Below are 26651 nucleotides of genomic sequence, written 5' to 3' on the forward strand. Positions count from 1 at the left end.
GGGGGGGGGGGGGGGGGGGGGGGGGGGGGGGGCATTTATGGTTTTGGGCCTGAGGCGCAAACCTCATTAGCTTCGCCATAGGACCGTGCCTGGATTGGATTCACTATGTAAGTTAAGGATTAAACGTATTTAAATCTTATGAGGGAGAAAATATGTTAAAATATATTTAGTATGCTAAGGTCCATCAATACACGTTAATAATATGGAACTTACACGTCTATCAAGAGCTAAGTGAATATTTCTATATTATGAATTCGATCGACCTTATAGAGATCATGTTAAAAAGATATAAATAACGCAATAAAGGGCACACCATAACTTAAAATATGTCGTATAACACTGTACGAAAAGTCGTACGTTGTGTTTATTTAAGTCTACACAACAGTTGGCCATGATAGTATAACTCAAGATTTTTAAATAAAGCTCACAATGTGTGGTTATTATTCAAGGATGAGAAGCTTTATGTATACTCGATGGACAAAATAAATAAAATTAGTTTATGTTTGACCTTATTTCTTCAAATTGGTTTTTTTTTTCCCCCCAAATTCATTGCCAATAATACATTTCATTGAATTCATAATTTTTTTTATTAAGGCCCTGTTTGATTCTCATTTTTATCAAAATACATGTTTCTTTTTTTAACAATGTATTTTTCATTAAAATAATATTACACGTAAATCAAAATTTTTAAAAATTTTTCATCCACACATTCTCCATTAATCGACTATTCTAAAATTCATTTTAAGATAAAATTGGAGCTCAAACACCCTCTAACTTTTTAAACACACATTTTATTAAAATCTATTAAAAATCTGATTTTCAACTGCACCAAATAAAGAATTAGTAACATAACAGATGACCAAACATTTGCTAAAATCACAAACTTTCTTTTTCATATATTTTATAAGATCTATAAATACTATGAACTTATTCATCATTTATCTATACCTTTCTATAAACACAATCTCAAAACATATGCCATAATGGGAGAAACATAAATACATTAAAAAAAACAAATAATATCGGGTTTGACACGCTGACTGGCTGTTGGGCTGGTGGAGCTTTACCCGACTGCATTACCCGAACAACCCATCATTAGATTCGTGTTCACCTTCTTCACCTTTTCCCCACCGCCGTGGCCTATACATCCACTCTACTTGTATCTATCTTTCCCCCATTAAAATCCAAAACCTGACATTCTTTTCCCCTTCAACCGAATTTCTTAAACTTTCCCCTTTCCTTTTCCATTGGGTTCTGATTTATCTAATTAATTGAAAAAAGAACCCATTTTTTTTTTCCCAATTAATCCACTTCTATACATCTGTTATTGTGCAGATCAATGATTTTGGATTCCGTATTTTGAAAGGAAAGGAATTAGACGTAGTATGGGCAATATTGGGAGTAGTGGGGTGCAAGGGTGGAGAAGGAGCTCGAGTGGACGGAGCCACCCGCCTCCGCCGCCGGCGCCGCCTCCACAGACTCCGCAACCAGAGATCACCGCGAACAGGTATGTTTTTGCGGCAGCGACTCCTTACCCTTCATCCCAATACCCGAACTCCAACTTTCCTGCTTATTACCAACAGTACCCGGGGTACTACCCGCCTCCTCCACCGTCGATGCCGATGCCTCTACCCGCACCACATGAACACCAACACGCGGCTGCCCATGCCAATTGGGTTAACGAGCGGTACCCGTATGGACCCATGATGCAGCCTCCGGCAACATGTGTGGAGCACCAGAAGGCTGTTACTATTCGAAACGATGTTAATTTGAAGAAGGAAACTCTAAGGATCGAGCCCGACGAGGAGAACCCTGGAAAGTTCCTCGTTGCTTTCACTTTTGACGCCACAGCTGCTGGAAGGTATGATAAGATTTATTTTGTATTTTCTTGAATGTTTTTTTCACCAGGGTTTAGTTTTTGTGGGTTTATGGTCATATTGGTAGACGAGAATTGAGATTTGATTATAGAATTGGATAACCACGAGAATGATTCTTGAGATATTTATGAAAATGACTTCATGAATTCACTTCAGCAATACTGCAAAATTTGTTGCTTTTGCTCACTCAATATTGGTCTTTCCATTGGAGAATAGTTTCGAAAAACTTAAAAGTTAAAACGAATCAAATGTTAAATATGCTTTCTTTAATCCTTTTATTATTTCCTTTTGAGGCCAGAGGGTTATGGATGTTATAGAGCGGATTAGGGTTTTGCAATTGTTTATTTGATGGGTACATTGGCTGCGTCCCTCGTTTCTTTGTGAGCCGAGGCTCAGAATGTCTGTGATTTGGAATCATTATGCTTTTAAATCTGTCTTTGGCAAGTTCATGATCAATTCACGAAACTGAGCAGTTCTTTTCTTGTGTGTGCGTTATAGTCCAATTTACCTTAGATTATTATGAAATGTAGAAAAAGATATATGATCAAAGGTTTCCAATTACCATTTTGGGAACTTAGGCCTGAATTTACCTGCAAATTGAGTTTGGGAAAGTAGTTTTTATGTCTGTTTCATTCTTGTTTTTGGATTCTCTTACAGAAGACAACGATCATTTCTTGAGTTTCATTTTTCTTGTAATATGCAGCATGACCATAGTTTTCTTTGCTAAGGAGGGTGAAGACTGTTGCCTGACTCCAATGAAAGAAAGCTTACTTCCGCCTATTACGATAAATTTTCAACAAGGTTTGGTACAGAAGTTTAAACAGCCCTCTGGAACTGGGATAGACCTTTCAATGTTCGAGGGCGCAGAACTGTCGAAAGTTGGTGACACGGATGTGTACCCTCTAGCAGTTAAGACAGAGGCTTCCATAGATAACGAAAATGGAAACCCAGATATTGGATCCAAGAATTCCCAAATAACCCAAGCCGTGTTTGAGAAGGAGAAAGGTGAATATCAGGTTCGGGTGGTGAAGCAAATATTATGGGTTGATGGCATGAGATATGAACTACAAGAGATTTATGGGATTGGAAATTCAGTTGAGAGTGATTTTGATGGGAATGATCCTGGAAAAGAATGTGTCATATGCCTTTCAGAACCCAGAGACACGACTGTCCTGCCTTGTCGACATATGGTACTTTTTATCTCTCTCTCTCTCTCTCTCTCTTATACACATACCATGGCATAGATACATGTGTGCACTCCAAATTGGTCATTCCTAGCTTGTGAAATGCATGCATAATTCTTGTCACTTCTCTTGATGCAGTGTATGTGCAGCGAATGTGCAAAAGTATTGAGGTTCCAAACAAATAGGTGCCCAATTTGCAGACAGCCAGTCGAACGGCTTTTGGAGATCAAGGTCAACAATGGGACTGATCACTGATGAATGAAGAAGATTAGCTTCTGCTCTGTGCTTCAAAGTTTTTACATTTTTTGTGTGTTTTTTTTTTTACCCTTTTCTACAACGCGTCCTGCCCTTGGTTCCTAGATTTCAATAATCAAGATTGGATATCTCGATGGTATGCAATGTGTCTAAAGCATGGATCTAGTTCACGAAAACTGGATATGCTGTATGCAATTTCCTTGATATGATTTTGGGGAGTGGTGAGTGCCATTTCCTGTTGCTCACAATTGTTCAATACAAGATGTATAGAACGTTTGGCTTGCTTTCAATTACTGGTTCGACTTATGTTATTATTCTTTTAATTTCTTGTATATGCATGACATCTTACCTTTGGAATCTTATCCTAAAAAAGTTATGAAAAATCTGTCATGCAGTTCACGATGATGTCCTTTGTTTTGATGGAGTAATGCATATTTGTACCCTACCCCACCCCTTTGTTTTCTTATTCCTTGTGAAGTAGAGAATATACTTTGTTTGATGGGACAAAACTGGGTGGAGATAAAAGTAGAGGTTATCATTCTATTTGGGAAAAATTATAGAAAAAGGACAATTTTAAGTGCCAAATTGACCAACCCCACTTCAATGTGTGCTAAAAATTAGATTTTTAGTGGATTTCAATAAAAGTTTATGGAAATGTGTCTTTGAAAAGTTGATAAAAGTTGTGATTTTCATAAAATGTTTGGTTTGACTTAAATTTTTATCTCATACCACATAACTATTGCTAGGCATAGAGCCCACATTCGATTTCGTTAGTTTGGCCGTGCACTAGTATGAGATGATGGTGAATGTGTGTTAGCTTGATGAATGAAAGGTTTGCCTTGTTTTGGGATAGTAGGCAAGTTTCGATACTTAGATCTGTCCCTCTTTCAACCGATGCATTTTTATTATTTATTATTATTATTATTTTGCTGTCTGTAGAGAGGCCTTAATTTCAATTTGCTGCTGCTGCTGCTGTGACCTTCGATCTCCAGGCTCAAGGCAACTAGGAGACGAGCTCAAAACCAACATTTCTAGTTTAACTTAAATACAAATTTAAATAAAAAGTTCTCTGTCATTTTCACTAGCTTGGTTTCCTCTCCTCCAAATTCCAATGCATCGATTCGAGTATAATTTATCCACAAACCAAATGAAAGTTGGAAGCAATGTCGATGGGGTCTGTATTCGCAATCAAATTGTCAATCATGGCTTCCAATGTTTGATGGCTACAAAATTCCTCTTATGCTTTGCTTCTCACTTCAGCAAAGTTAGATCTATTTGAGTGTCACTTTGACTTTGTTGTAGTGAAAATTAACGGAAAAAGGGGTCTCAATCATTACACTATTAGTTGAATTCTTTTAACTTTGGATGATTATCATCAACAATCAAGAGCGTGTTTGATTGTCAATATTTTTCTTGACAAATGTTAATTTTTTCATTTAAATTTATATTGTTGTATTGTTTGATTGATATGTTTCTCAATGGAAAATATTTTTCTACTTTTGATCACTTGATTCTTTGAAAACAAGGAAAATATTTCTTTATGAAAAGTAAGTTTTTATTTTCTAAGTAATTTACTCTCTCTCTCTCTCATATACTCACTCTCCCTCTTTCCCATATATCTACTAATAAAAAATGGAAAATCATAACATTTTCTAATTTAATTGTCTAAAATTTATTTTCTTTCTATGTAAATTCCATTTTCGCAATAAAACACGCTCTAAGTATAAATCTTAGTCACATGCCAACAATAAATATGTATTACATTTGTAACTCGACCATATCTTGGACACTTTTTCCTTTAATACAATAAATTTGTATTCAAATAAATAGTTAAATACTCTATATTTTCAATTGAAGACAACCACGCCATGAACAATAACACAAGTCTATATTATCATTATTTTCTGAAGAAAATAAGCAGATTACGAAAATGAGAGAGTTGACACCGGAAGAAGTGTACACTGGCGCCTTTTCCGTCGCACTATTCACCGTAACCTGCATATTTCAAGCTCTCAAGCGTCCTCCTAAAGTTGCGTTATCTCTTTGGCTTCTTGTAACAATTATAATTGTCTCTTTATTTTTTGTCGGATTTAATATCAAAAATTTTAAGAATAAGAAACGGGAGCCTCTGATAAGGCCAGAAGATTAATGGAAAGATTATGAAGATTTACCTGAACAATAGTAAGGAAGTAGATTTCTATTTTATTTGGAAGAAATAATTTCAATATGGGGTGTAACTTCTTTTATCAATAAATTATTAATCCTCCCGTTTTTTGATTTCATTTTGCTTCATTATTCCCTTTGAACTGCACGATAATGGAAACAATTTTCTGCAGAGGCTTCAATCAATCAAGCAAAATTTGTCATATAACAGAGACAAGAAACAAAAAAATAAATTTCAAATGCACAACTTCACTTCAATTATTTTGTCGCGTCTTTACGAAAACTCTCGTATACTTACAAAGTGCTTGTGCGTTCTTTCTCAAACTCATGGTGTCTCCAATCGCGTTGTCAAACCTGGCTATACAACTAGCTTCGTCAGTTAATCTTGTCGCACATGAGTCGACATCAAGATTCTGAGAAAAACTCGCAGAGATCGGTAAATGGCAACAGCAGCATCAATCAATCGACTTACTCTCAAAAAATCGTGCTTCTGCATTCTCCTGTGATTGTTCCGTTATTGTTTGCAACTAGAACCGATAACTTTACCTGATATCGAAGGTTTTTCCTTCAAGCTTGTGCTCAACAGAGGATCAGAATTGCTCGACTGACTTTCAGCAAAACCGGGTCTCATCCAAATCTTTATGTGTCCCTCTCGGGATACGGTAAGAATGGACTCCTGAGTGAATATCAAACCAGAGAGAGGTTCTGTGTGAATACGATGAGCAACCAGTGGAGAAAGCTTAGGAACATCTCGCATGCTTGGAGCGGGTCGTAAGGTACCCACAGGGCAAGCGCTGTCCCAATGAGATGATTGGCTCCCAGTACTGAAAGTGGGAGATCCACCAGAAGGGCGACGAACTGGCACTACAAGCTCACCCATTTCCAGATCCCATAAAAGCAATCGTGTGTCCTGCGTCAGATCGAAAAATTTTTGAACGGTGTAACACCAATATATTGTAAAAGGAAAGCAATGTAGGAAAAGCAGAATGCCAGACCAGAAAAATGTAGAATTACTGATAAGTCCAATGAGTATAAAAATTGAAGCATGGAGGCAAAAGGCTCCAAGAGAAGTAATAGTAATCCCAGTAAACACCCAGCTGATGTTCGTTACCTCCAAGATGTTAAAATCCATGATGTTCCATCATTGTGTCAGAAACGAGGCAACTAACAGTTTGGCAGATTTAAAATTAAGGCCTAATAATAGCTTTATGAGCAGGATGAGTGACTTCTCATTTGAAGTAAATGAACAACCAAGTACTTGGGGAGCCACAATAAAGACACAATCATAATCATGAAATAATGAAGAGAGTCGTTAGACTCTTCTGGAAATGAGGCGGCCGTCCCTGAAATCTGCTGATTAAAGCAGGATAGACAGATGTATATGATTTTTATTCTAAAACGACCCAATTCATTAACTGAACTAGTAATAATGTTGAGATACCTGACCAACAGAACCAAACCGATATACAACATTTTCCCCGGTGCCATCTGAATTTGGCGCTGACCAATATGAATCAAATGCCACTCCACTAACCTGCCATAATCCAGTATAAGATGAGCAGGCAATCATGATTGCTACATGAGAAACTAAGCAGAAAAATCAATAATCTGTATAACTTGGTCCCTAGTATGCGTATCAAGTAGAGCAATGTGTCTGAATTCATGTTTATCAAACCTCTAATCACGAGATATTTGGAAATAGAAAGACATTAATCCCACGTTCAATTTGGCAGGAATTTTATGTGACAAAGTGAAAACATGCATATTGGCTGTTTCTCATCGCTTTGACTCTCAAATTTAGTGGCTAATGATCTATAGGAGACACATCAAATACTAGATTTTTGAAAACGAAATGCCTAATTTCAGAAAAAGGACATACCATGTAGGTGTTCCAAAAGAAATTTCCAAGTTTAAGGCAGATAAAAAAATATCAAATACACGTCCCATATTCTAGTGCAAGTATCAGGTGAAATTTAGAACAATCACATAATATAGCTATTTATGGCCAAGTACTCACCCACGAGTTATGTCCCTCACCCCATGCAACAACCTTTCGATCTTCCATGCTCCAAACTTGAACTAGGTCATCCTCACCTCCAGTCAGAATATATTTTCCATCCATGCTGTAGTTTTACTTGCCATCAGTTACTCCATTCTCATATAATATGACTACTAACAATATGCTTAAACGAACAATAGCTTTCGAAAGGAGACCAATTAATACAGAGAATAAGAATAAAGTTGAACACCATACATAATCCTCAGAAAAACAAAGTATACTCACCTCCAAGCACAACATAATAAAGCACCATAATAGCTCTTTCCGCCACATATTAATTGTTCATTTTTGTAGTCAAACACTCGCAAATAACCTACATTCATCAATTCCCCTCATCCTATAAATTGCTGATGGAGATGAGGAACGAGAAAGGGGAAAAAAAGAAGATATCCAAAGAAATAAAAGACACGAGATGTTGAAAATACCATCCCTTCCTACAGTTGCCATGAAGACCCCATCAGTTGAAAAGGCAACGCTATTTATTGAACCTTGGCAAATATGCCATCTAGCAACTGGATTCTGTGTGAATTAATTCAAAGAGAGCGTTAGAGCAAAATACCACATACAGAGATATATGTTATACATTAACATCATAAAACCACGAGCAAACCCAATGGTAGCATTTGCCTCCATTAATAAGATCATTGTTGGCAATGAATAAGGAAAAAAGGGAACAACAAATAAATTACAACTGTAGTGTAGTCTAAGAGGAGCATTCATTATGTTCTCAAATTACATCACCACTGTATAAAGTCAAATATATGAGTTCTAGTGAATGTGGTTTTTCACAGCCCATATGACAAGACCAAGTGTACCAACAGATTCCCTATACAATAACAAACTGTTGTTCCCAATAAATTTGCAACATGAATCCTTTTTCACCAATGCGGTTAATTGTTAGAACTAAAATTAATCTTTAACCAAATATGCAAAAAGGAAAAAAGAAATTACTCCTCAAATACCCTTTTATGTGCATTATTCCTTCTTCAATCTTGAGCTGTGTCATTGATTAACTGATGATACACTACAGGATGCATAATCAACCATCAGAGGTACAGTGCTCAGCCTATCATATTATTAATATTGAGAATACGCATTTACAGCACTAATCCCACAACCAACCATGTTCACATAAAAATAAACCGTTCATGGGTAAAAAATTTCCAGTCTTCCTAAAACCAAAGAAAAACACTGGTTTAGTTCATTCTTTGAGTCTTTTTAACCACTTCAGTTGAAAGCACATAACTAATCAATACAGTACATAAAACTGGTTTCAAATTATCCTACAATCTTATGTCTCGACAAATAAGTCTTTTTTCAGAATTTAGAGCAAATATTGATCAAAATTTTAGAAATCTTCAAAGATTAGCCAAAAAGATTTAATTGAGTTTTCATAATTATAGAGTGAAAATGATAATACTAAAAAAAAGGTCCAACAATTTGCAGTCAATTGAGCAAATATGTCTTTATTATAGTATTCAATTGTGGTGGTGCCGACACCTCATTGACCATATATAGCCCTCGTTTGATTCTTATTCTTATAAAATATAGTCGTTACGGGACCCACGCAAAAGAGTGGAAGTCAAATAAGGTAGTTTGATGTGATGGATAACAGTCATATTTTTTCATTTTTGGGGACAAAGAATGGGAAACAAACGAGGCCTAGTAAAAGGTGTCAAGCAGTAAGGAGATAAGAAAACAATAAAAAGAAAAGAAAAATTGAACACAATGAGCCCTAACTGTCGCATGGCCCAAAGAAGTATTTGACCCCATAACCACTACAATACGGATAAGCCGATATGACTTTCAAAAAGAATTAGGATAAGTCGATATGTGTCATAAAATTCAACATAATTGCATTAATATAAAAAAAAAAAAAAAATACAGAAGCATGATTATAAAAATAAAATAATATACTAGATCACTTTTTCTTAATTATTAATTGTCGAAACTTCATTTACTTCAACACCATCAACATCAATTTCTTCATTATCGTTAAAAATAACATTCTCCAACTCTAGCTCATCTAATGATGGATTAACAATCTCAAATAGTCCAATACCTTCAAGAGGATAAAATGAGTATCAGACAATTTCCACATTATGGATTCTCCTTTTGAATAGAGATCTAATTTTATTGATAAAAGACACGAATTGGTATAAATGAAAATCAATTTTTCCGCTCGTTGTGGAGTTATTTTATTGCTTCTCGTAGAGTGTAAAAAAGAGTACGTACTCCAATTTCTTTCAGCACAAGATGAAGAAGAAGGATGTAGAAAGTCTCAAATAAATGTTGTAGCAAAGGTGCATGTGAAACATAAAGTAGCCAACAGGTTTTTGTATTAGAAGGTTGAATAATATTGTGCATTTTCAATAAACAGTCCAGTTGTTAATTTTAAAAAATCTAAGTGTGTATTTTCAATAAATATTATTGATATTCAATAAGTTATTAAAATAATTTAAAAAATATAGATTGGATACGTATAGAAAATTTAAAAAAAAAAAAAAAAAAAATTCGTATCGGAAAATTTAAAAAATATAAAAACATATAAAATAATTAATAAACAAGCATCCCATACGTATTGAAGGTGATCGAAGAGTATCAGAACTTGATTACGTATCAGATACTGGTACGTAACAAGTTTACAAGTATAGGTGTTTCTTAGGTTCAAACAAAAGGCAACACCTGTTTACCAGAGAATCACAGGACCTTTAAACCTCAAAGGACACATTTAAACAACACAAACAATAAAACAACACAGACAATATTATGTTCTCTCCTTAAAGCTAGATAAAAAGCCATCTGACTAATACGATAAAGTTAGCGATCCAGTCGACTTAATTTTTGAGAAAAGAAAGATTCCACAACAAGAAGGGACCACACAACAAGCGGTACCTTACTGTAGCGGGCATGTGCTACTGAAAATTGAGTTTGATCCTTGATAACAGGGAACGAAGGATCTCCGGAACCATCTTTGCTCTGAAATTAATTACAGGACTCATGGGTTTCCTCTAAACTTAGGAAATTAAGAGGAATATATCAATTCATATCAAATAAACTTGAACTTGCCTTTTCATATACATACATATTTCCATCCGCATGGCCAACTATGAATGTTCCATCACCATTAGGAACCCACGTGATGCAAGTACAGCGGCTGTTGTAAGAAACATAATATGTGGTCAGATAAGAAACAATAGACATCACTTGAGAGATCTCGATATATTCCATAGTAAAGAATGGCTAAAATCAGCTGTAAGTCCTTAAATTTCATAAACTTATATACACCTCATATGCTCAATTGGTATTTAAATTGGTAAACAGAACAAGATAATGGTCTTTCACCACCAAAAAAAAAAAAATCTACCATCCCCATGAAATCATTTTTTTTTTTTTTTTAAATTTCAGAAACATAACTATTCAACTTGGTGTTTACATATTAGCTTCCTAACAGAAGATGCACAATAAAATAATTGATGATGCTTCACGGCATACTATTGGAATTTCTGCAGCTTGTCAGTCATTCGAGGCTTCCAGCTTAAGAAATCACTCTGGACAGTTACAGCACAGTTCAGCAATAGAATCTTAAGGTCTTTTGAAGAATATTCTGTGTGGAAACTCTGACTTTGCTAGGAGAACAACTTTCAATTGCACGTCTATTCATGTTCAAACTCCATTCTAGTACAGCAACAGAAAAATGAAAAGGCCAGCTTCTTAGATAGAAAGTGACTCTAGATGTTCAACAAAGCATAATGACTAGATACAAACTCAACTAGAGAGATTTTTATTTTACATGTATGTGTGTGTTGACTTTGAATTGAGATTATAATTCGATTTAATCTATATCGAACAGGGGCCAAATTTTTAAAATTTTTTTAGGAGGTTGGGGTGTTGGGCGTAGGTGGAGGGTGAAGAAATTTATAACTTATTCCAAGTGAAAAGAACTTACTCATACAATGTAAAAGGAAGGTGTGCGTCTAACCCCGAACAATTCATAATGAGAACGAGAGAAACGCAATGTGGAACTTAGATTGTTTCATTTTAAGATGGAAATCTTCATAAAAGAAGTTCACAATATAAATGCCAGGTGCCAGTATTCATGTTCAAAATGATACTCAATTCCAGTGCCACAGAGGAGAGAGATAGTACATTGGAGAGTATAAACAGATATAGGTAAAATCTCTCAAGTCCCGAAGTATTGCAATGTAAGCACAGTAACACAGAATCCAGTGTTGTACTGGGAAGCAATCTCCATCTTATGACAAACAAAAGATAAACTATCCACACACTTCCTGCTCAATTTACAAGCTGACAAACATTTAAGTGGATGTCTCACACCATTGCTTCAAAAATTGCATCAAACAAACACAAGGACAAAGAGCTTTTTAACACTTCATCATTATAATAATGTTATAACATCAATGTCAAGAAAAATTGCAGTGTAAGAAAAGGATTTGAGCTAAAAGAGACCTTCAAATGTTCAGATTTCTTTCTTTATGGCAAAAAATAACGGGAATATTCAACAATGCTAAATGTATTAACATACAGAAGTATCATTATATGCTACAATTGGGCTTCAGAAGGTCTTAAAGGAAGATGTAGCAACCACTGAATACTTAATCCAACCAAATAGATGTTAAAAAATAATTAGAATAGGCCTATTAACTAATTACGATAATCTAAAAAAGATTCCATTTCATTCTGAATTCAGAATGCAGCAATTGTTATTCTAGGTAAACTAAATGTGATGTGTTCTCTAATTTTATCTCAACTCAAATGTTATATTCTTGGCCCTTAGTTCTGTGCATTATCACCTTAATTTAGACAAAATCATTCGATGATATAAATGCACACGGCAGCACCATATTACATCGACATCCAACGTTGCTACTTCAATCACTTCTATCAGTGCATTCAAATTAAATTTAATCATTTTTCTAGGCACATCTGATTGGATACTCGTTTAAAATGCCATCAAATCACAAATTTGCAGTTTTTTTGAACATCTAATTAGATATCAATCAGAGAAAGAAGGAACTGGAATTGCAGGTGAAGTCTTCGATAATGATATATCTTTTCATATTTAGAAGAGATGCAGACATGGATGCCGAGGTGAAACTTCAACTATAAAAGACTATAAGGCCATACCCTGTATATTAATTGATAATTAAACCTGTTGTAATAAATGCTCAACACACAAACCCACAACTAAGGAAGAATAAATACCAAAAAGTAAAGTTAAAAAACAAGATTCAATTCAAGCAGCTCCAATTGTTAATTAGCTATATGTATAGCATATAGCCAATCTAAACAAAGAAACTTTCATGTGTGTGTGTTCTCTTTTTTTTCTTTTTTTTCTTAGTGTTCTCCTTGACTTTTCAGCAGCAAACAAGCAATCTCCGAGTTGCTAACATTTTTTTATTTTAAAACTAAATTGCAAAAGGCGAACCTTTTTAGTACCATATATGATTTAAACGTCGCAAAGATTATAGGACCCAAGAACCTGTAAGAATTGGAAACATGCTTTATGGCAGGATAAGAAATCAATGAACTTAAAGACTATCTATACATAACAAGAAAATTCAATACATGTTATGGAGATGAATATATGTAAAAATCCATAAACATTTTGCAGGAGAACACAACACAAACAACAGAGTCAAGAACATGCCTGGTGTTAATGGAACCATCTTTATTATAATGCTGAGCTCCAACAAGCTTCTTCCCTACTTCCTGTAATTGTTGTCTTAGAGCCACGGAGTAAACTACAGAAACCAGAAAACAAATTTCATTTAGTGAAAACAGAGAACCGCTTACACCAGACCATTTTAAAATTCTAAAAAGAAGGCTTACCGTCTCCAGTGTTCAAACCAATAAGTAAATCATGCCCGTCCTTTGCATCAGGGTCAAATGCGTGGCAAACAGGATTTGAATTACCAAAATGTATAGACTTAATAGGATCCTATGCAGAATAACAGACCTCTCAAAACCAACCCATAGCGAATCTCATAATAAAAGAGAAAGCATATAACCACTAGTACCTTATCCTGAGAATTTAAGTCACTAATGAAAATTGCATCACCAACATTGAACACCAAGTAAGTCCCTTTGCCATCAAAATTTGAACTGCCAACCACATTATTCGAACTTGAAGCCCCTAATGAACCAATTCTACTGCTGGCACCAGTCACTGACTTACTCCCACCATTTCCACCAACAAAACTAAGTGCCCTACTCCCATTTCCACCACCCAAGAACCTTGCTGCCGCTGACCTCACACCACTGTTTACACCCAAACTTGAAGATGACTGTGATTGTGTCTGCACAGGCTTATCCTTGAGATGGGCTAGCGTTACCTGACCATCAATTAACCGAAATCACTTTAAAGTCTGTTCAAGTTTTGATTTTCCGAAACTGTTCCACTGAGGAAAATAAACAAGCCATGCTTAGGAGAGACGGCGCAAGAACAATAACTGAAATCTTTTTCTGCTATGTTTGAACTAAATTTTTGGTATCACAAATAAGTTTCAGGAGAAGATTTAAATCATAAGAATTACATTAAAGCTTAAAAGAACCCAAATTAAAAGTACAAAAATTACAAAAAGAACTTCACACGTGAACCACAAGTTCTCTTATTAGTGTGATTGTTTGCATATTGTACTTAAATGGCATAAATTTTCATACAGTATGTGAAGCCAATTAATAATTCTTTAACTACATAACTCTTCTACTTAGCCTTGATCAAGGAGCCCAAGTCAAAATCTTTGTTCACTAGAAGAACGTCTGGCTAATCAGGGAACCACTCGGAATCAAAAACCCATTTCAAACTAAAATCTGAAATGAAAATTAACAAATAATTATAATTGTCGTCCAGAAGAAAAAGTTAGAATTAACCAATAGGCCACTCGGAGAACCCAATCTCTAACACCTCAAGCCACTATGAAGTTTCTCGGAACTCAAGTTTGCAAAAAGCTAATCTGAAGATGTAATTGAATAACACAAAATTAAAAAATAATAAATTATAAAACCCTAGAACACGAGGAGAAATCGACCAACCTGAGTGACTGTTTTGCCGTGGCCATAGTGAAGAAGACCAGAAGGGTGAGTCTTTTCATACTGGAGTTTGTACTTGCCTTCTGGAGTCTTGAAATACGTCTTCAAACCAGGCGACTGAGCGTTATTTCCAGACGCCGACGCCGAAGACATCATAGTATTACTCCCCGCTGTATTCATCATCTTCCTTTCACCAAGAAATCAACTCCCCAAATAAAAATGTCCAGATTACAACAGGATCCCGTATTCCAATTGAGTTCCTTCTTTCTGGGTAGGCCTTTTGGATTGAAGAGTTAATGCAGTTCGGAAACTCTGTGGGCGTGGATCAAGGGCTTGTTTGTCTGGCGTATCTCGAGCTTCTTGGTGAAACTTTTGGATCGCAGGTTTATTGTTTCTCTTGGATCGAATTGTCAATTATGTTCGTTTTCTTTGCTTTTGAGACTGGTTGAATCTTGAAATAGAGGGCCGAGGGGCCTAGAGATTATTCAATGGGTGGGTTAATTAAGATCGGAAAGCGTCGTTAACTATAAAATGTAGATAGAGAAATTGTTATACTTTGGACTTTTGGCTTTTGGAACTTCTAAGGAAAAATCAAAGATTCATCATGCCGTCCTCTACTAATATATACAAGAGAGTGTCTTTGTGATTGTGATTGTGAATGTGAAAGGGAAATATGTTCGAAGAAGAATTAAGCTCGTCCTTATATACTTTAGAAAATAAATGATTTATTTATAAAGTCTTACATTTTTGTAAAAGTGAAGTCCAGTTCAAGAAAAATTAATTAGGAGTGGACGTGATTCCATTTAATTTGGGTTCCAAGAGAATCGAACTGAACTATGAACTAATAATTTTTTGATAATGAAACCAAATGATTTTATTTTTTTATGATATGGAATCAAATCGGAAACGAACTATTTGGTTTTGGTTTGATTTGGTTATAGTTACATAGTGATTGAGGAAAAAAAGAAAGAACATTTGAGGAAGAAAAATCAAAGGTTAAGACTTTAATTTCAAAAATTCATTGTCAGTGGCGGCTAAGCACGATAGTAGACAGCATGCGGCATATGTTGGTATTCAAGTGAGAGTCGGTGTATAAATTGAAAATGAGAGAAAATGATAATTGAATTAGGGTTCGAGTTTCCAAAATGATTTACGGTCTCCAATCTCCACAATGAGATATGAGAAATCAAAGATAACATGTTTTTGTCTTGATTTTCGGGCGCGTTCTACCACTGAGCTAATAGCCCGTCGTGCGAGCCTCCCACTGAGAACCCATTATGCCAAATCCCATTGGATTTCATTTGGAGAAGGAGCTTGAATTGTGAATTTTTTTTGGTGTGAATAGTGATTCACTAATTTGTACTAATAATAATAATAATGATAATAATAAATTTTTCTTAATTTTTAATCACACGATTCTATAAAAAAATCATTATTCCAAAATAATGGGGCTCAAATATGGGCTTATTTTGAAAATAAGTAATTGAGTACATGCAAGAACCGATTACAACAGTGAATATAGAGGTGGAGACAAGTGATGCACGAGCTGTTGATGTAGAATTCTGGCCAGCCTTGACCAGCCAATCAGACTCCACACGAGCCATTCCTTTATAATGCTAGCCAAGGTTTGGCTTGCAAGTTCGAGTTCTATCTGTGAAGTGCGATGACCTATGGCTCTTGATATGCATCCATCTTCAATTCAATGTCAACATAACATTCTGTTGATATTTTTTTCCTTTCCTAAATAATTTCAAACGTGTCCAACAAATTCAACGGCTAGGAGTCGAGAAAAATATAGGTGAACAATTTTGACAATGGAATCAACTAATTTATGAAAAGATAAATCCCCATTCGATATACGTGCAATATAGAATATATTCGTGTATTGAAAATTTCAATATGTTAAAATGTTGATTCTACTCCAAAAAAACAAAATCCTCAAGTTGCATTGACTATTTGTGGAATAATGATCGAGGATCAAAACATTGATGCCCATCTCGAAAATGTTTCAAAATCACCATGCAAACCTTCTAGAAATTGTTTCGAAATCAAGAGGTTACCATTGATGCCCATCTAAAAAAAAATCAATAAATATATTCAATTTTGATAAAGAGATCTCTTGCAGAAAAGTTAACACGTGGTCAAAACAAAAAACTATATGACTTTTTAAAGGACTTTAAATTCAGTTGAATGTCTGAATCGAAATATTATATTAATCGACACACACTGGCGGAGCCAGCACCCGGCGAGTGGGCGCAGCCGCCCGTGCTGGCTCCGGTAGGAAAGGATTTTCACGTTGATGTAGTTATTATGTTAAATATGTAAAATTGTACCATCATTCACAATTATGATTGTAGCTCATTTGGTAGGGCATTGGTTTTGCAAGTGAGAGGTAACCGATTCGACTCCTCTCCTTTCCACTTCTTCTTTTAATTTTTCAAATACAATAAATAATAGTTAAATAATTGTATACTATTTTGTTTTAACTAGCACTGATGTAGCTTTGTATCTCAATTGGGAATTCCATTTTTATCATATCAGAGGTATGGGATTCGATTCCCTTCACCTCTTCTTCTTCTTTTTTTCTTTCACTTGAAGACGAGAAAATCTCTCATGTATTCAAGTGGGAAAGAAGTATTCTCTTCTTGATTCTGAATGATCTCTATAGTAATAAGATGCCTCATTTGCCTATTTGGCAGACTGCTGTTTCTTTAATATTTTGAGTATGATTTTTTTTTTTGGGGGGTTTGGCTAGTTAGCCAAACAACTCAGTGAAGCGAGTTTTAAAAAATGTGTGATTAAGTAGTTAAAATTTAGCCAACTTTTTTTTTTTTTTTGGGTATTTAGCCAAACAACTTAGGCGAGTTTTAAAGAATGCGTGATTAAGTACTTAAAATTTGTGAATTCTATAAAATTTGTAGATAAAAATAGAGTTTTATCATTTTATAAGTTCCTATAAGCTTTAACAAATAGGATAGTTACAAAAAAGATATACTACATCTGTCCCACAAAAATACGCTTTGTTTTTTTTTCCCCCCTCCAAATAATGTCTTAATTTTTTAATATAATTTTGTTTAATTTGTATTGTTATCAACAAATATGAGCTACCATTTATTCAATTTAGTGGTAAATTATGAAAAAATGTAATTAAAATTTATAGTTTCGATATATATTAATTAAGTTTACTTAATTTGTGTAAAAATAGAGATAAGCTCATCTTCATGGGAGGCAAAGAGTACTAAAGAAAGAACATAACTTCGGTAGGTCAATGTTGGCCAAACGCTATCATTTTCTAGGGGTATCGTCTAAAATTTTGGTGAGTTCGGAACGCTCATGAACTTACACAACGTGACCACTAACTCATATATAGTTGTGTTACAAGCACTGGCGGAGCCAGCACCCGGCGAGCCGACACGGCCGCCCGTGCTAGCTCCTGCAGGAAAGGAATTTCACGTTGATGTAGTTATTATGTTAAATATGTAAAATTGTACCATCATTCACAATTATGATTGTAGCTCATTTTGGTAGGGCATTGGTTTTACAAGTGAGAGGTATCTGGTTCGACTCCTCTCCTTTCCACTTCTTCTTTTAATTTTTCAAATACAATAAATAATAGTTAAATAATTGTATACTATTTTGTTTTAACTAGCACTGATGTAGCTTTGTATCTCAATTGGGAATTCCATTTTTATCATATCAGAGGTATGGGATTCGATTCCCTTCACCTCTTCTTCTTCTTTTTAATTTTTTAACACAATAAATAATAATTAAACAATTCTATATTAATAGTTTTTGTTTCTAAAAAAATTTGTTAACTCAAATTATTACTTCATAGTATATACTTTCATTATTATATTTTATCAATTTATTTTGTAACATTCAAATTTGGACAATTTAATTACTGATCTTTATTATTTTAAAAGTTTGAAAAAAAGATTTCTTTTTTGGGGTAAAAATAGCTTTAAAAATCATTGCTTTAAAAATTTATTGACTGAAATTATTATTTCATAATATATACTTTAATTGTTAAGTTTTATCAATTTATTTTGTAAAATTCTTTGTTCTTCTAAGAGTTTGAAAAATACTTTTCTTTTTGGAGGCAAAAATAGCTCTAAAATTCATTGTTTTTTAATTTTTTTCTTTATCGATTAATCAATACATATAAACTTCATCTTGTCTCGCTTAAATTCATAAAAACTTGAAACTTGATAATAGGTATATGACTAAAAAAATGTATTTTTATTCTTTATTATTTTGAGTTGTACTGAATTATATTTTAATATTTATATTATTTTATATTTTAGTGCATTTATATATTGATTGGAGATTCTTTTAATATAAGTTAATTAAATATTAGTAAAGAATATCGCTATATTGGACGGTGTTTGATAAATGCTCCACTCTCCGCCCTAGCTCACTCGAGTAGCTGGATTCGTCTCTGTCGACACATCGAAAATATTTTTCTTGTAGTAGTTAAACGAACTCTATAAGTTGATTAAGAAATAAAATAATAAGTTGAAAATTTTTTACATAGGAAAATGTAAATGAATATGCTACATTTGAGGAAAATACTCATCTTCTTTCCAACGATGCCAAGAAAAAGCTAAACATGTCATGTGATACTAATGGGAAAAAAAGGTCTGAAATGCATTAGTATAAAATACAATACTTGCGTTAACATCTTCAAAGAACAAACCCAATAGCTCGTGAGATTTGACAAACATAGAAATATGCATTACTAAATAACTTCTCATGTTTTCAACATCGATCTCACCCTTCATTCCAATCCGCTAATATATTCTACCTTAATCTAACATAGATATTACGTTTAATTTATATTCTTCAATATATATTTATAATCTTATAACTATCTAAAGGGATTGGCTTCAGCAAAACATATGATGTGTTATTGCAAAATATATGGTGGTGAAAGGGTTGTTATGTGATCGACGAAATATCAAGACTTAATCCTCAGGAGCGTAATTAAACACAACATTATATGGAAGAGAACTTAATAGTATACAAACCACGAAGAAAACAAAAAATGAATAATAAAGATATCCGAGACAAGTGAAAAATCACTATTTTCTTAAGACAACATTACACCATAAAGGTGCTAACGGTCCAAAATACAAAGGATTCAACTTGTGATATAAGCACTTAAAACCTAATTTTCAACGAACTTAGAATGGAACATTCTCTCTACAAGAAAAAATGGATTTGGAATGATTTTAAAGAGATTTTGCAAGAGATTTTATGCAATGCTCAATACAAAAGTGATATAGGATGCATTTTAGACATCCAAAAGGTCCTATTTATAGGGGATGAGGGGTTGTGGGTGAAGTGTTGCGTACCAAACCTCACAATTTTACGAAGGGAAGCATCAGTTGTTGTTGATAGCCTGCCTCTCAAGCGTCAGTTTCAAAATTTTAACAGATCCTTTTTTGCCAACTGTCGTTAGCCCGTCACTCCAGGGATAGGCAAGCGACAGAATTAGGCAAAAATTCGGACCAATTTTTTCTCTATTTTTCTTCCAACTTTAGATCGCAATTTCTCATTCATTCGGAATTGATTTCAAAATTTCAAATATACCACGATGATTTACTCGACGAGTAGAGCAACTTAATCTATTTACATTTATAATTTAACTATCAAATTAATTTCAAATATTTGACCGAAATTGACATGAAAGTCGCATTTTCCATATTTTTTTGTTTTAACATTTAACCAGATTTTCTTCAATTTTAAACCAACTTCCAAAAATATGTACATTGGGGGCATTTTTCTCCCATTCAAGAATACAACACGTGTCTTTCCCAGAGAAAAGAAAAAATGGTTTTAAAATATAAGTTTACAATTTTTTGGTCGAACTCAACGTTATTTATTTGAATTGAGACAATTCAAAGTCAAACATGAGTTGATCGAACCATGGTGCTTGGTATCCCTTAGAGCCACCTTCGAATGAGAAGGTAAACTAAACTAGGCTTTGTATAACAATTGATAGTAACTGCAAAATGAAGCTAGCTTAGCCCCTTTTTGATAGCCATTTTTTGAGAAGAATGGGTCTTTAAGTAGTAATTTTTTTGAGTGTGGTTAAAAAGTAAGATTTTTTTTTTAATTTACATGAAAAATATTTCATTATGAAAATATATGGTTAAAAATACGTATGAGAATTTTTTTTTTCTTTTTGAAAAAATGGTTGTCAAACGTGGCCTTAATTTATTAATAAGACAATAGAGAAGCTATTTGTGTCACATTCCTACACGAGAAAAGCTGTTTGAATAGGGCCACGTTGGCCCTATCCGAACAGGGGGCAATGTGGCATATCCCTATAGGCGAGGCACGTGTCGTGGCCCTGTTCATCTAGCAAAACCCTTCCTACATGTGGGTGCTCTTAATCATAAACACAAGCCCTGACTTGGCTCATATGCAAGTAATGGGCCACTAGAGTACTAAACCAAATGGTGACTTACAAAAATACCTCTAAAATTATGAGTCTTTTAAAAAAACTCGTATGAAAAGTATTTTGAAAGTAAAAAATATTGTATGATATTAAGTATCACTTTTTAATTAAAAAAAAGACATAATGACAATTTTTAAAGTTAAGTATTACTTTTTTCAGTAAAAGTGTTTTTTTATTAAATTTATGTCACTCTTATTTAAAACAAAATGGTGTTTGTCATTCAAAAAAATGACAAAAATTTCAAGAAAGCAATAGAAAAAAGTGACGAATACTAAAAAAATTACAAAAATTTAAAAAAGCGATAAACACTAAAAGAAAAAAAAAGAAAAAAAAAACTATGCTACAATGACAAAGGGGTTTACAAAGTTAGGTTACAAAATCAAATTTACACCAATCATTTCAAAAACAGATTTTTAAACCATTTGAAATCAAGGGTCCAGATTTTGCCAACACCCTTTGGCGCTCCACTTTTGTACACCAACTTTGTAGGAGTAGAATTATTCAAAAAAAAAATAAAAATAAATGAAGTGACAAAATACCAATTAAAACACTGAATCAGTTCAAAGTGGCGAAATGTAAAAAATAAAAAGTGACACAACCACCGTTCCTTCCCTTCTTCGTTCATCAATTAAATGTCACCTTTTAAAGTGATTTATGTTACTCTTTAGTTAAAATGTAGCGCATAATGTCATTTTCTCCATAATAAAAGCTTAATTCACATTTAGGACAATACAAATAAATTAATATCTAAACAAATTTATTATAAGCGAATCAAAAGCTTAGTCAAAGATGTATTATTCTGATAGAAATTAATTGCATGTGTTATGTCACTTTTTAATGAAAATATTACAAAATGTAAGTGTCAAAAAAATTTGTATCAACACAGTTACTTTCAGTTCCTTTTTAATAACTCGTTTGCCCCATTAAATTAAATTTTATTTATTTTTTTATTTTCAATCACATAATTTTTTATAAAATAATATTGTACGTTAATCAAAGACTTTTTCTTCTTTTCCAATCACTCATTTAAAAAAAAAATATATATATATATATATATATATTATTTCACCCATTTTAATTTGAAAAAACAGGAGCCAAACAGGGGCTTAATTAGAAGGTGGAAATTACATTATCTAATACATTTACAGATTCTATTTCTTAAATCATATGTGAAGTTTAGTTTTTCAAAAATCAGATTTTTTATATTAATGAATATATTAAAAAATTAAGTAATCAATTTACCCAAACACAATTTCAATCCCTAATTTATTTCTCCCCACTGCCCTCTCTATTCTCGCCTCTGTCGGAACTTTGTATATTGTTGTCTCTCTCTGTGCCAAAAAGCAACCCATCGGACTGAAGCCGCGGGATCATCCCTTCATTCACCGGTGCTTCCACTCACAGTGCCATTACGGAGTTAAGCACTTGCTGTGATTTGGCGTGAAGCGTTTGCTGCAATTCGGAAAGCAACCCACCGGAGTGAAGCGCTTGCTGTGATCTTCATTTTCATTTGTGATAGAGATAAAGGAGACGGTGGACTTGAGGAGGTAGTTGTGGTGATTATTGATTCATGCGACTGTAGTCGTAGCGATGGCGACGGGTGGTGCGCTCAGTGGTGTGCAGTAGCGGTGATGGTGAGTGAGATGGTGGTGGAGATGGGTCTGCTGAGGTTGTGATAAATCTTGTATGCGGTGGTATTTTCCTGTGACGTGTGGATTTGTTTGAGACGGAAGCGACGGTGATTGTGCTATTGGAGTTGGCGGTGATAAGTTATTTGGTTGGTGGTGTGCGTGTGGTTTGGCAGTGTGTGGCAGTGGTGTGTGTGTGGTGTGGCAGTGTGAAGATGTGTGTGGGGTAGCGGTGGCGAGGAGGTGCCGGTGTGTGGTGATGGTGCGAGGGTGATGTATGTTGATTTTGTTTGGAACATAGGTGTTTACTGTAAGGTGATGGTGGGGGTGGTTTTGGTCGTCACGGTGTCATTTGTGAGGGAGGCAGTCTTTGTTTGGCGGTCACAGTGGGTTGTGATGGTTTGATTGATTGTGATTAATAATTGGATATGTAACCTGAAAATTGTGACTGTGACTCTCAATTGTTACTTACAATTGATGAAGTTGTGATCAAAAAATTAATCGTGACCATTAAATCTAATAATTTTACACTGAAAATAATCAGTGACCTAAAAAATTCTGGATTCTGTGACTTCAAATTTTTTTGGATTTATGATTGAAAATATTTTGACCTATAAAATTTTCAATTTGTGACCGAGAAATAAGTTGCAACAAAAAATTTGATAAGTTGTGAATGAAATTTAATCTGTGACTAATTAATTAGAATTGTGATTAAAAACTTTAATCTGTGATCGATAATTTATAATTTGTGATCGATAATTTTTTAATTCGTGACCGATAATTTATAATTTGTTATTGTATAAGAAGTTGTGACTTATAGTATTTGTGATTTGTGACCAATAAATAAATCATAAAATTTTTTTTTATTTGTGACCAATAAACAAATTGTGACCTATATATTTTCGAATTGTGATTGTAAAATAATTTGTGACATAAAATTTTTTATTTGTGACAAAAAAATAATGCGTGAAAAACTAAGTCGTTAATTTGTGATCAAATTGTACAGATTTGTGACCTAAATATATTTAATTGTGTTTTGGTGTTATAGTGACGGTGATGTCGATGGTGGTGGCTATGGGCGGTGTTAACGGTGGTTTTATGGCCGTGGTGCGGTGGTCACATTTGTTGTGACCAACTAATAAGTTGAATGTGGCCAATAATTGGTTAATTTGTAATAAATAAATAATATGGGACCTATAAAATTTGTGTTTGTGACTCATAATTTATTGAGTTGTGACCGAAAAATTAATCTGTGACCTATAAAATTTGTGTTTGTGACTCATAATTTATTGAGTTGTGACCGAAAAATTAATCTGTGACCTATAAAATTTGTGTTTGTGACTCATAATTTATTGAGTTGTGACCGAAAAATTAATCTGTGACCTATAAAATTTGTGTTTGTGACTCATAATTTATTGAGTTGTGATCGAAAAATTAATCTATGACCTATAAAACTTTTGATTCGTGATCGAAAAATAATATGTGATCTATAAAATTTGTGTTTGTGACTTATAATTTATTGAGTTGTGACCGAAAAATTAATCTGTGAACTATAATGTTTTTGATTCGTGATCTAAAAATACTATGTGACCTATAAATTTGTGTTTGTAATTTATAATTTATTGATTCGTGATCGAAAAATAATATGTGACCTATAAAATTTATGTTTGTGACTTATAATTTATTGAGTTGCGATGACCAAATTGTATAGATTCGTGACCTAAATATATTTAATTAATAAAATAATTAATTAACTAATTAAATTATAAATAATTTTTAATAAAAATCTGATTTTAGAAATTTGAAACTTGTTTTCTTGTTTTTGAATTGTACCATAATTAATTTTTTAGTTATGAAATTTTCCCAATTAGAAATTTGGAATTGTAGCCTCGATGGGTGGCGTTATGATTCCAGAATCGCCGGTGGAAGAACAAAGAGCCTGAAAGGGGTTACGAACAGTAAACTCAAATCCTCTTATGAGTTCCTTTTGTCCAATTATTGCGCCCCCCCCTCGCCCCGCCCAATTCTGAAAGAGAATGAGAAGCCCAAAGCAGAGCAAAACTCACATTAAGCTAATTTTTGTACAATTTTTTTTAGCTCCTAAATCTTCCTATTCTCTTTGTACAATTTTTTCTAGCTTCTGATACTTCTCATTTTTCTAATTTTTGCCCGAAAAGCACATCAGAGATGAACATAGGTCCAAGTTACCATCATAGGAGCGTCAAATGTGTAGGGAAATAGCTGAGGAATTGCACATAAATATAGGTGAAACAAAGTGAACTAGAATTGTAAAGCCTGCTGTATTTAGCGAGCTCCTCGTAATAGAAGTCCTACATACGCCATCCGCTTTCACAACAGTTCCCCGGCAACGGCTCCTCAGCCAACTATTTGACCTTTTCTAATCCCTTCTCTATCTCGCCGTCTTTGCTTTCAATATTTGGCTGTTGAATATCCTTCTTATCGGCCATCGTACTATTGTTATGGTGAAATTGTGGGTAACTTTCCGTGATTGAATCTGAATTGATATGGAGCGGTGGCCAAAAAAGGAGAAGGGTTTTGTTATGAGTATGAATTACGGCTATGGGAGGTTTAGTTTATTTTAGTGCATTAATCTAGGGTTTGATCGATAGTGATTACGAGAATTAATTTTTGAACTCTTAAAGAGAAAAGTGGATCATATCTATACGTGAAGAAATAAAAAAATGACAATCAAAATAGTGAAATAACAATCAAAAAATTAATTTTTTAGAGTAAAAAATTGCTATCAAATAGGGTCTAATTTGTTTACTTTTTAAAGCACCGAGCCTAATTTCCTCTAAACGAAATGTTTGGGCTATGGATAATATAACACCTCAAGCATGACTATTGGCGCCTGCTCAAAAGCCCAAACTAGTCTATAGCATACCCGTTTTCAGTTTTTCGGGCCCAACTGGTTGTGTCTAGTTTTTGAAACAATGCTTGGGTATTTGCATCCATTATTTAAAGCATACACATGTAATGGAGCCAAAAAAATAAAAATAAATCATAATTATCATATTTAAGACAATTTTAAAAATATCAAACTTGTAGAATTCTTTCAAAAATTATACATAATTCAATATTATCTTTCAAACTTTATTACTCAAGTTACATTATATATTCATCACCAATATATCGCAATATTCATCATGACATGATCTTTTGCTTCTGAAATTATATTTTTCATTATTACAATCCGGAACAAAATGAATAAAACGTATTGAAAGTAATGTTGGACCATAAAAAAAGTTAGGGTACTGCTATTTTCATCCACACTTTTTATAAGAATATCCACTTTTAAAAATAAGTTTTTATTATATTTTAAATTCTATGTAAATTTACTTAAATAGACATAAACAAAATTAAATAAAAATACAAAATTCTAAATTAATCCACTAACTTTTACTTTTCATTGGATGAAAATAACTACATGCACATAAGAATTGCTGTAGAACAACATTAAGTTCACAACTCTTCCATCGGAAAATGTGAATAATGTAGTCAGCTGCTGTTGAAGACTGCTTGCATGATGATGCACTGCAATCTGTGACCAACAAGTTGCAAGGCATATTAGAGTTATCTGCACATGGTGGATGAAACAGTGAAATCAGCTCCATAATTTCTGCATAGATCTGTTGAGATCAGATTAGTTAAATTCGGAGGTTGTTTCTTCCACCGAGGTTCCCATGGTTTCTTGTTCTGAACCTGTTCTTAGTGATGTGGCAAATTTACAAGTGATGTAGCCACTAATTGGAAGCAATTTAGACCGTTCAGAATTAATGGAGTTTGACCGGTGATTCATGCTGTGCATAGCCATTCTAATGTCTCCAAAAAGTTCAGTCAGACTTCTTCCTAAAATATGGGTTTCTTCCAAGATTACTTCCACGACTTTCTAAAGCCAATCGCTAGGCTTTCTAAAGGATGGGTTTCTTGTTTGAAGTTTGGGGTCCA

At 33.8% G+C, this 26651-nt stretch overlaps 2 protein-coding genes across 2 annotated transcripts; one reads left to right on the top strand and one right to left on the bottom strand.

The window, feature by feature from the left end:
- Nucleotides 1-1089: 1089 nt before the first annotated feature.
- On the top strand, nucleotides 1090-3633 carry LOC111399670 (probable E3 ubiquitin-protein ligase LOG2). Its single transcript, XM_023027112.1, has 3 exons — nucleotides 1090-1861; nucleotides 2581-3067; nucleotides 3200-3633. Exons 1-3 carry the CDS (start codon nucleotides 1386-1388, stop codon nucleotides 3314-3316), a joined length of 1080 nt encoding a protein of 359 aa, XP_022882880.1. The 5' UTR covers nucleotides 1090-1385; the 3' UTR covers nucleotides 3317-3633.
- A 2000-nt stretch (nucleotides 3634-5633) lies between these two features.
- Nucleotides 5634-15249, bottom strand: LOC111399671 (WD repeat-containing protein 20-like). Its single transcript, XM_023027113.1, has 11 exons — nucleotides 14595-15249; nucleotides 13580-13894; nucleotides 13392-13500; nucleotides 13210-13303; nucleotides 10608-10695; nucleotides 10434-10517; nucleotides 7964-8057; nucleotides 7764-7851; nucleotides 7497-7602; nucleotides 6921-7013; nucleotides 5634-6389 (listed from the first exon to the last, which is right to left on the bottom strand). The coding sequence occupies exons 1-11, from the start codon at nucleotides 14772-14774 to the stop codon at nucleotides 5994-5996; spliced, it is 1647 nt and encodes a 548-aa protein (XP_022882881.1). The 5' UTR covers nucleotides 14775-15249; the 3' UTR covers nucleotides 5634-5993.
- Between the last annotated feature and the right edge of the window lie 11402 nt (nucleotides 15250-26651).

This window comes from Olea europaea, chromosome 9 (genome assembly GCF_002742605.1).
Source record: "Olea europaea var. sylvestris chromosome 9, O_europaea_v1, whole genome shotgun sequence".
In the NCBI taxonomy this organism is placed as follows: domain Eukaryota; kingdom Viridiplantae; phylum Streptophyta; class Magnoliopsida; order Lamiales; family Oleaceae; genus Olea; species Olea europaea.

Bases quoted from the DNA above. Each gene is read 5' to 3' on its own strand.
- LOC111399670 (XM_023027112.1), top strand. From the start codon at position 1,386: ATGGGCAATATTGGGAGTAGTGGGGTGCAAGGGTGGAGAAGGAGCTCG. The intron at 1,862-2,580 runs GTATGATAAGAT...TGTAATATGCAG, and splicing joins GACGCCACAGCTGCTGGAAG to CATGACCATAGTTTTCTTTG. The intron at 3,068-3,199 runs GTACTTTTTATC...CTCTTGATGCAG, and splicing joins TCCTGCCTTGTCGACATATG to TGTATGTGCAGCGAATGTGC.
- LOC111399671 (XM_023027113.1), bottom strand. From the start codon at position 14,774: ATGATGAATACAGCGGGGAGTAATACTATGATGTCTTCGGCGTCGGCG. The intron at 8,058-10,433 runs GTACCGCTTGTT...TAATTCACACAG, and splicing joins CACATGCCCGCTACAGTAAG to AATCCAGTTGCTAGATGGCA. The intron at 7,603-7,763 runs GTGAGTATACTT...GTAAAACTACAG, and splicing joins TTATTATGTTGTGCTTGGAG to CATGGATGGAAAATATATTC.